The sequence below is a fragment of the Lagenorhynchus albirostris genome, chromosome 3, assembly GCF_949774975.1.
Source record: "Lagenorhynchus albirostris chromosome 3, mLagAlb1.1, whole genome shotgun sequence".
Classification (NCBI taxonomy): Eukaryota; Metazoa; Chordata; class Mammalia; order Artiodactyla; family Delphinidae; genus Lagenorhynchus; species Lagenorhynchus albirostris.
In genome coordinates, this window is record NC_083097.1 from 50,825,545 (window position 1) to 50,835,989 (window position 10,445).

Below are 10,445 nucleotides of genomic sequence, written 5' to 3' on the forward strand. Positions count from 1 at the left end.
ATCTTCTGATTCCTTGAGGAGTATGATTTTCACTGCACTACACTTTTTTTCCTAATAGTTTATGGCAAAAAAAGAGTATGTGTCTTTATTGTGTCCTTTACTTTAAAATAGCGTAATTAAAATCTACTAGTAATATTGGCTATTCTTTAAACCATGTGTTGATTACAAACTAATTATTATCAGGTTATCACTAATAATAAGTTATGCTTAAGTCTGTGAAAAAGTGAATTCCTGGTACAGAAGCTTCTCACTCACTCCATTAACTCCAATCCAAATCACTTTTTGGAATGAAGTGGTTGTATATATTAAAATATATACATTGACTTATTACAATGGTTTTAAGTGTACTGTCTCCTAGGCCATGCACTTTAAATGGGGGCAAAACCTGGTTCTTGGGGCACCAAAAAAATCTTAGATATTACAGTCATTTGAGGCCCTCAAGAGCTCAACCCTACCTGAACAAATTTTATTCCTTATTTTTAATTTCTCTCATTCAGGAGAAATTTGGTTTAATTTGATTTACTGATTAGAATATTTAATTTGAGATATATTTAAATTTAACATTTTTTTTCTCCTTACAGGAGTGATAATGAAAAAAAAAAAGATTGAGAAACTATTCTATACTATGAGTTTCTTAAGACAGGAACCATGTCTTAAAATATCTTTAAATCCTCAGCCTCTAAGAGATAGTACATATACTCTTCCTAAATTTTTAATCAATTCCATATTTTCAGTATCTGATGTTCTGACAGTCTATTTAAGGTTAACTGCTTTAGAGAAATCAACTCATACTTGAAGGAAACAGTTTCTCAGCATTTGTTTGAACAAACAATGGTAAGCATATTGATTTATTCAGAAAAGGTAGGCATAATATGAAGAACAAGAACTGACAAGAAAAGCAGCTTCTTCCTCATATTCGAAGTAGCAGTAACGATAGTAATAAAAATATAAGAATCTAAAATTTATTGAAACTTTACTATCAGCCAGGAATGTGCTTTATATGTATTAATTCATCTAATCCTTATATTAGCCCAATGAATTAGGTACTTTCATTGCCATCATTTTACAGTGGAATCTGCAGTTAATCTCTGTGATTAGTATTCTGGCAATTTTTCTAATTTCATAATCAATATAATATTTACTAAGTAACTGTCAGTGAGGTCATTTTCTTTTAGTCTGATTTTGATTTAGAAATTCCAATCCTCTCATTCAATTTACAGCTTTGGAAATTCCAAAATTATTACAAACACCTATTCACTCCTTCCCCACTTAAAAAAAATTTTTTTAAGAGATTAACCAAGTAATGATCATTATCCACCTTACCTATAAAAACACCATTGCATAAGCCGTCTGGGTCAGCATCACCTTCTGATGTTCAGAGCTAGAAATTTTGTAGTTCGGTGTCTCCCTGCACTGCCTTCTTTTTCCCTCATTCCACCAATAAAGGAAATTACCATTAATGAGGACACTTCTAGAGTGAAAGGGGCACTATTAGTAATTATACCAAGACATAAGAGTAACTGAGACTGTCCTGGGGAAACCAGCATGTTTGATCACCATACTCATAATTCTACATCTTTTGTGCCTTGTCTACTCTCAGTTCTACTGTTTTCTACAGCTATGCCATTAATACAGTTATTCTTTGACCCAAACAACTGAAAGTTTTGAATCTGAAGAATCTAAGGCCTCTAAATATTCCTTTTGGACAGAAAAATCACATATTTTAAAATACAGTAGTAATGGTAATAATTTCCAGTAACAATGTTACCTGTTTTCCAGCCTATATTTGTGAAAGGTTTTTGAAAAGGTATATAAACTACTTTGGGAACATTTGTGTTTATGTATTAGAATAATTTTTGAATGTGAGAAAAACTCTTCCCACTTCCCCTCTTTCCTACACAAACAGAAAGTCCCCTTTCCTTTTAAGATACCGAGTACAGTTTAGAGAACAGCAGTTAGATAGTCGTAAATAGCTGTTAGGATTGAAATCCCCTAAATATGCTCAAAATAGAATGCCTACAGGCTGGTGCGAGACAGTCCCTTGGAATGTGGGAAAATAACATTAAAATTTCTGTTATGATTATTGAAACAGAAGAAAAGTTAAACTTTACTAATACTTAGTGAGGACTGACATTGGCATCCTTACTTACATGTTATGATGGTATGTAATGTTAGCCGAGGAAAACTGTAAGTTTGACAATATGAATAGCTGACTTCATTAGTTGGTTAGTTTTGCAGGTGTTGCAATGTTTTGAAGTTTAATATGACCAGTTAAATGGATTTTAGATATTATCTAGTTTTAGCTAAACTACCAGCACAAGGTGCACAGAAACTTAAACAGAATCCTATAAAGAAATCAGATTGATGATAATACTGATAAGGCAAACAAAAAAATAGAAGAGCTGACACATCATTCTAGTATAAGCTTTTTGTAAGCTATAAAAATTATTTAAAAAAATAAAATATGATAGAAAGTCAGCCAAAAACATTAGAAATTATTAAAAACCTACTTGAAATATGTCTATAAAATTTATTGTAAAATATCACTTAACATTTATCTCATCCTTCTTAATTTCATGTTTTAATCTACATAAGTAAATGTAATTTACAAATAAACACTGAAAACTATAAAATATCAATGAAATAAATTGAAGATGACACAACTAAATGAAAAGCTATTCCATGTTCATTGATTAAAAGAATTAATGTAGGGGTAGGAAGTAGGAGGTACAAACTATTACGTATAAAATAAGGTACAAGGATATATTGTACAACTTGGAGAATATGGCCAATATCTTTTAACAACTATAAATGGAGTATAAACTTTAAAAACTGTAAATCACTACATTGTACACCTGTAACTTTTATAATTATATAACTGTATGGCAACTATAGTTCAATAAAAAAATAAAATTTAAAAAAGAATATTGTTAAGATGTCTGTACTACTCAAAGCAAAATAAAGATTCAACACAATTCCTATCAAAATACCAACAGCAGTTTTCACAGAAACAGAAAAAACAATTCTAAAATTGGTATGGAACCACAAAAGATTCCAAATAGAGCAACCTTGAGAAAGAACAGAGTGGGAGGTATCACTTCCTGATTTCAAATTATATTGCAAAGCTATAGTAATCAGAATGGTGTGGTATTGGCATAAAAACAGACTCATAAACCAGTGGAACACCATGGAAAGCCCAGAAGTAAACCCACACATACACAATCAACTACTTTTCAATAAGGGTGCCAGGAATACACAATGGGGAAAGGATACTCTCTTCAATAAATGGTATTGGGAAAACTGGATTGCCGTATGCAAAAGAGTGAAACTGGACCTCTGTGTTACACTATACACGAAAATCTACTCAAAATAGATTAAAGAGTTAAATATAAGATTTGAAACCATAAAACTTTACAAGAAACCATACAGGATAAGCTCCTTGACAATGGCCTTGGCAATTTGTTTGGGTGTTTTGTTTTGTTTTGTTTTGGATGTGACCACAAAAGCTCAGGCAATAAAAGGAAAAATAAACAAATGGACTACATCAAACTAAAACGCTTCAGCATGGCAAAGGAAACAAAATCAAAAGGCAACCTATGGATTTTGAGAAAATATATACGAACCATAAATCTGATAAAAGACACTGGACATTTGCTAATAAAGTAGACAGCAGGTACTGTCGCAACAACAAAAAAGATAATTATGTGAGGAGATGGATATATTAATTAGCTTGACTATAGTAATCATTTCACTATATTATATATCAAATCATCCTGCTTTACACCTTAAAGATATACATTTTCTATTTTAAAATAGAAAATAAAACATATGTAAACAATAATTTAGGATTATTCTTGATCAAAGAAATTTTACTTTAACCATACTAATACTCAGGTGAATGCAGCCTTTCTGTCAAAATAAGCAGCCTGATCTAGAGCATAATATTTAACATTACTTTCGTTATTGTTACATAATGAGTTATTAAAATAGATGAACCAGAATCTGCTTCAAGCTTGAGCCTCATGGAGCCTTTACCACCAGAGTTACTAGCAAGTACTAGAATATATCTTTTCTGCTCAGTTTATTGTATTGTCCCCACTCACCAACACTAATAAGCACAGAAATACATTAGTAGGCAGTAGATAACTACAAAGCAAAGGTTAATAATCACGTTATTCATCTTAAAAAATATATAATTTTGAAGGTCTCTAAAAACAAAATTCAGTGTTGGTCAGCCAACAAAAACAGGTTGCCACTGAGTATACCAAACTGTAAATAATTAGCATATAAGTATCACAAAATAAAAAGAACAGCATTTCACAATGAGATGTAATATTTCTCAGAAATGTCATATTCATTTAGTCATAAATGGACTATTGCTTACTTTCAGTATTTACTTTTTATATAATCTCCTTAAGTAGGTCCATGCTTGGAAACATAAGAATAGCTCAATTTCTTCAAAGGAGTATCATTTTGTCTGTCCAGTTTATTCGGTGTTAAAACATAAGACATTTTTCCTATAGAATTTTGCACAAATGACTTAGTGAAATTCTCAAGGTATAAGATAGAAGGTTAAGTTGGTGATCAGAATTAACAAACATTAATTGTGAGGGTTGTAAAAATAAAACGTGAAGTTTTAATTTAGAAAATGCTCTCATGGGAAAATAATTTACATTTGAACCTCACAATTTTTTTTCATTTGCTATTTTTTAATTTTATATTGGAGTAGAGTTGATTAAAATGTTGTGTTACTTTCAGGTGTACAGTAAAGTGATTCAGTTATACATATACATGTATGTATTCTTTTTCTAATTCTTTTCCCATTTAGGTTATTACAGATATTGAGCAGAGTTGCCTGTGCTATACAGCAGGTCCTTGTTGGTTATCTGTTTTAAATATAGCAGTGTGTACATGTCAATCCCAAACTCCCAATCTATCCCTCCCCCCACCTTCCCCCATGGTAACCATAAGTTCCTTCTCTAAGTCTGTGACTTTGTTTCTGTTTTGTAAATAAGTTCATTTGTATCATTTTTTTTTAGATTCAGCATGTAAACAATATCATATGATATTTGTCTTTCTATGTCTGACTTACTTCTCTTAGTATGATAATCTCCAAGTCAGCCCATGTTGCTACAAATGGCAATATTTCATTTTCTTTAATGGCTGAGTAATATTCCATTGTATATATGTACTACATGTTCTTTATCCAGTCACCTGTAAATGGACATTTAGGTTTATTCCATGCCTTGGCTATGGTAATTAGTGCTCCAATGAACATTGGGCTGAATGTATCCTTTTGAACCATGTTTTTCTCCAGATATATGCCCAGGAGTGGGATTGCAAGATATATGGTAGCTCTATTTTTACTTTCTTAAGGAACCTCCATACTGTTCTCCACAGTGTCTCTACCAATTCATTCCCACCAACAGTGCATAGGGTTCCCTTTTCTCCACACCCTCTCCAACATTTATTGCTTGTAGACTTTTTGATGATGGCCATTCTGACTTTTATGAGGTGATATCTCACTGTAGTTTTGACTTGAATTTCTCTACTAAGCGATGTTGAACATCTTGTACCTCTTGATCATGTGCCTCTTGGCCATCTGTATGTCTTCTTTGGAGAAATGTCTATTTAGGTCTTCTGCCCATTTTTTGATTAGGTTGTTCTTAAAATTTGTATGGAAACACAAAAGACCTCGAATAGCCAAAGCAATCTTGAGAAAGAAGAACAGAGCTGGAGGAATCAGGCTCTCTGACTTCAGACTACACTACAAAGTTACAGTCAGCAAAAGAGTATGGTAGGGGCTTCCCTGGTGGTGCAGTGGTTAAGAATCCACCTGCCAATGCAGGGGACATGGGTTCGAGCCCTGGCCCGGGAAGATCCTACATGCCATGGAGCAACTAAGCCCATGCGCCACAACTAATGAGCCTGCGCTCTAGAGCTCGCATGCCACAACTACTGAGCCCACGTGTCACAACTACTGAAGCCCACGTGCCTAGAGCCCAAGCTCCGCAACAAGAGAAGGCACTACAATGAGAAGCCCGCACACTGCAACGAAGAGTAGCCCCCACTCGCTGCAACCAGAGAAAGCCTGTGCACAGCAACGAAGACCCGATGCAGCCAAAAATAATAAAAATAAAAAATAAAAAAATTTTAAAAACAAAAAACCAGTATGGTACTGGCACAAAAATAGAAATATAGATCAATGGAACAGGATAGAAATCCCAAAAATAAACCCACACACCTGTGGTCAATTAACCTACGACAAAGGAGGCAAGACCATACAATGGAGAAAAGACAGTCTCTTCAATAAATGGTGCTGGGAAAACTGGACAGCTACATGTAAAAAAAAAATGAAATTAGAACATTCTTTAACACCATACACAAAATTAATCCATTTTGATTTTAAGACCTAAATGTAAGACCAGATACTATGAAACTCTTAGAGGAAAACATAGGCAGAACACTCTGACATAAATCGCAGCAATGTCTTTTTCTATCCATCTCCTAGAGTAATGGAAATCAACAAAAATAAACAAATGGGACCTAATTAAACTCAAAAGCTTTTGCCCATCAAAGGAAACCATAAACAAAATGAAAAGACAACCCACAGAATGAGAGAAAATATTTGCAAATCATGCAACTGACAAGGGATTGATCTCCAAAACTTACCAACAGCTCATGTGGCTCAATATCAAAAAATGAGCCTCACAAATTTTTGAATTAAGTCATCAGATGATATAGATGAGAAATCTGAGACCCAAGGAGATAAATTACCTTGCCCCAAGTAAATGACAGATCAAAAATAGTCTCCTAAAATATTTGCAAATGATATGACCAATAAGGAGTTCATATCCAAAATACATAAAGAACTTATACAACTCAATATCAAAAAAAAAAACGAATTAAGGGCTTCCCTGGTGGCGCAGTGGTTGAGAGTCCACCTGCCAATGCAGGGGACGCGGGTTTGTGCCCCGGTCCGGGAAGATCCCACATGCTGTGGAGCGGCTGGGCCTGTGAGCCATGGCCACTGAGCCTGCACATCCGGAGCCTGTGCTATGCAACAGGAGAGGCCACAACGGTGAGAGGCCCGTGTACCACAAAAAAATAATAATAATAATAATAATAATTAAAAAATGAGCAAATGACCTGAACAGTCATTTTTCCAAAGAATACCTATAGATGACCAACAGGAACAGGAAAAGATGCCCAACATCACTAATCATCAGAGAAATGCAAATGAGTATCACCTTACACCTGTAGAATGGCTACCATCAAAAACACCACAAATAACAAATTTGGAGAAAAGGGTACCCTAGTACATTGTTGGTAGCAACGTAAATTGGTGCAGCCACAATGGAAAACAGTATGAAGGTTCCTCAAAAAACTAAAAATAGAACTACCATATGGTCCAGCAATTCCATTCCTGAGTATATATCCAAAGAAAACAAAAACAGTAATTCAAAAAGATATATGCACCCCAATGTTCATAGCAACATTGTTTACAATAGCCAGGATATGGAATCAGTGTAAGCGTCCATCAACAGATGAATGGATAAAGATGTGATACATATACACACACACACACACACACAGAATGCAATATTACTCAGCCATAAATAAAAGCATGAAATTTTGCCACTTGCAACAACATGGATGGACCTGGAGGATATTATGCTTAGTGAAATGAGTGAGACAGAGAAATACAAATACTGTATATTATCATTTATATGTGGAATCTAAAAAATAAAGTGAATGAATATATCATAACAGAAACAAACTCACAGATATAGAGAACAAACTAGAGGTTCCCAGTGGGGAGAGGCAAGGGAGGAGGGGTAAGAAGAGGTAGGGGATTAAGAGGTACAAACTACTATGTATTAAAATAAACAAGCTACAAGGATATATTGTATAGCACAGGAAATATAGCCAATATTTTATAATAACTTTAAATGGAGTATAATCTATAAAAATATTGTTATGTTATATACTTGAAACTAATATTGTAAATCAACTATACTCCAGTTTTTAAAAAAAGGATCGTTTCCTGACTCCATATTCCATGCTCTTTGCTAATTTTACTGTCCCCCCTTAAAACCCTTAACTGGAAAAAAAAAAAAAAAGACTTCTGATAGTTGCTTATCATTAAAATAAAAAAAAACTGTCAGGAATACAATATATCACTCAATGAAATCAAGATATGCTCTGGTCGTGATACTTCTGTTCATAATGCAGCTTCCTTTCTGAGAACTTAAACTGAATTTAATGAGCTTTAAATAATATGTTCATGTATCTTCTAGGTTTCCACAGACGTGCAGCTCCAGTTACAAGAAGGCAGTTTCCACATGGTGCACATAGGATGGATTATTTGCACTTTGAGGATGATAGCCGTGGATGGTGGTTTGACATGGATATGGTGATCATCTATATTTATTCAGTGAACTGGGTCATTGGATTCATTGTTTTCTGCTTTCTTTGCTATTTTTTCTTTCCATTTTAGGAATTTTCATACCTTACTATGGTTGAACAATTACAAATGATGTAGATAACAATTACTTAAACATTTTTTTAAATGTGCTTTGAAGTTTTTATAATGTTTCATTATATAAATTGTTGGTGTTTATAGAAAATCTGAGAATGGACTTATTTATGAATGTTTTTCATGTAACAAACTCAACTTTATTCAAGAGCTAATCTGTCTAGCACCTAGCAACAACACACTGTTAATTTCATAGTTCTTCTTGGTTTGGGATTTGTGGCTCTAATTTTACAATGTCACTTTTACATTTATCTTGATTTTAAAGACTGAGGTTTTCCCTCCACTTAAAAATAGTAAAAAATGTAAAATTAAATGGTAATCTGAGTAGATATTATCATTAATGATAATATATTTAGTCAATCATCACTTATCCTCAGGCAAGTTATATACATTAAAGATAAACCATATCCTCTGGGAACTAATCTAGCAGGGTATATTCAGTTTTGGTTTCCAATTATCTCTATGTATGTCCTTATGTCCCTTTCTGTTACCAAGACAGCTGACTATCCTTTTTTTTAGAGGCCTAATAATAGCGTTAGTGCAACATTTTAAACTATTACAAGAACAGAATATTAAACACAAAAAAGCAAAAAAAAAAAAAAAAAGCTGAGATTAATTCCCACCAGTAGATACTTAGAAAAATATATTAACGCTTTTCCAATTGCAGGATTATTCACCTGAGGAAATTAAAAATTTACTGACACTCAGTAGCCTAAAAGAACAATGCATGTCCAAAATGTAGTTAATTTAGTGATTCTTTTAACTTGGACATTGTCAAATATATTGTAAATGTGCAATAAAGAGTGGCTTTTAAATTTTTTCATTATCATTAACTAATTTAATGTCTGGAAAAAAGAATTGTTAGAAATAGGCTTTTGGGTTTATAGAAAGAAAACCTGATATTTATTTTTATTTATTATTACAGTAATCCCTGGAATTAGTTTTCCCTTATTGATTTTTTTTTTAAAAAAAGATCTGAATGAAAGATCTGAAAGAAAGAATTTGGGTAGGTATTCCAATGTTAAAAGTGAGAAACCTAAAGCACAGAGAAGTAAGCTTATTTATTTCAGTCACTTAGGTGGTCTTTGTGTAACCTAGAACAAAAAGTTCTTTTGTTTTTTTTTTTTTTAACATCTTTTTGGAGTATAATTGCTTTACAATGTTGTGTTAGTTGCTGCTGTATAACAAAAGTGAATCAGCTATATGTATACATATATCTCCATATCTCCTCCCTCTTGCATCTCCCTCCCACCCGCCCTATCCCACCCCTCTAGGTGGTCACAAAGCACGGAGCTGCTCTCCCTGTGCTATGGGGCTGCTTCCCATTAGCTATCTGTTTTACATTTGGTAGTGTATATATGTCCGTGCCACTCTCTCACTTCATCCCAGCTTACCCTTCCCCCTCCCCGTGTCCTCAAGTCCATTCTCTATGTCTGCGTCTTTATTATGAACTACTAATTCAACATTCCTGTGCTGTGATGTCATATATCTGATAATGCAATAAGCATATTTTAACATAAGGTAGGTAAACCTCTCATGGCACTAAAAATACTACCACCATCCAAACAAATTGAGATTGATCAGGCTTGAACAGTTCAGTCTATGAAAGGTCCAAATTTGTCATAATTACTGACTATATTTGAATAAAAACATTTAATTGACAGTATGATGTGATGTTCTAATAAATATGGAAGAATGATACAGCTTTTTATTCTAACATTGCCCTTATTGTGTTTAAAATTATATCTGTGAAAGAAAATAGTGTACATTAGACATCATCAAATCCAGAAAGCAGAAAACTAAATACATTTTAGAAACACAGAGATCAATTTTTGCTCATTATAATAAGAAATATATATATTATGCTTGCAGTCTAATGACATAACTGTTATCTTGGTGAAGCAGC

At 33.4% G+C, this 10,445-nt stretch overlaps 1 protein-coding gene across 2 annotated transcripts in view; it reads left to right on the forward strand.

The window, feature by feature from the left end:
• RNF180 (ring finger protein 180) overlaps positions 1 to 9,358 on the forward strand; it is a 281,719-nt gene extending 272,361 nt beyond the window's left edge. For both annotated transcript variants that reach the window (XM_060146099.1, XM_060146098.1), the window contains one exon: positions 8,301 to 9,358. In XM_060146099.1, coding sequence (XP_060002082.1) covers positions 8,301 to 8,500 — 200 coding nt within the window. In that variant the 3' untranslated portion in view covers positions 8,501 to 9,358. The remainder of the gene's footprint in view (positions 1 to 8,300) is intronic.
• Positions 9,359 to 10,445: the final 1,087 nt, after the last annotated feature.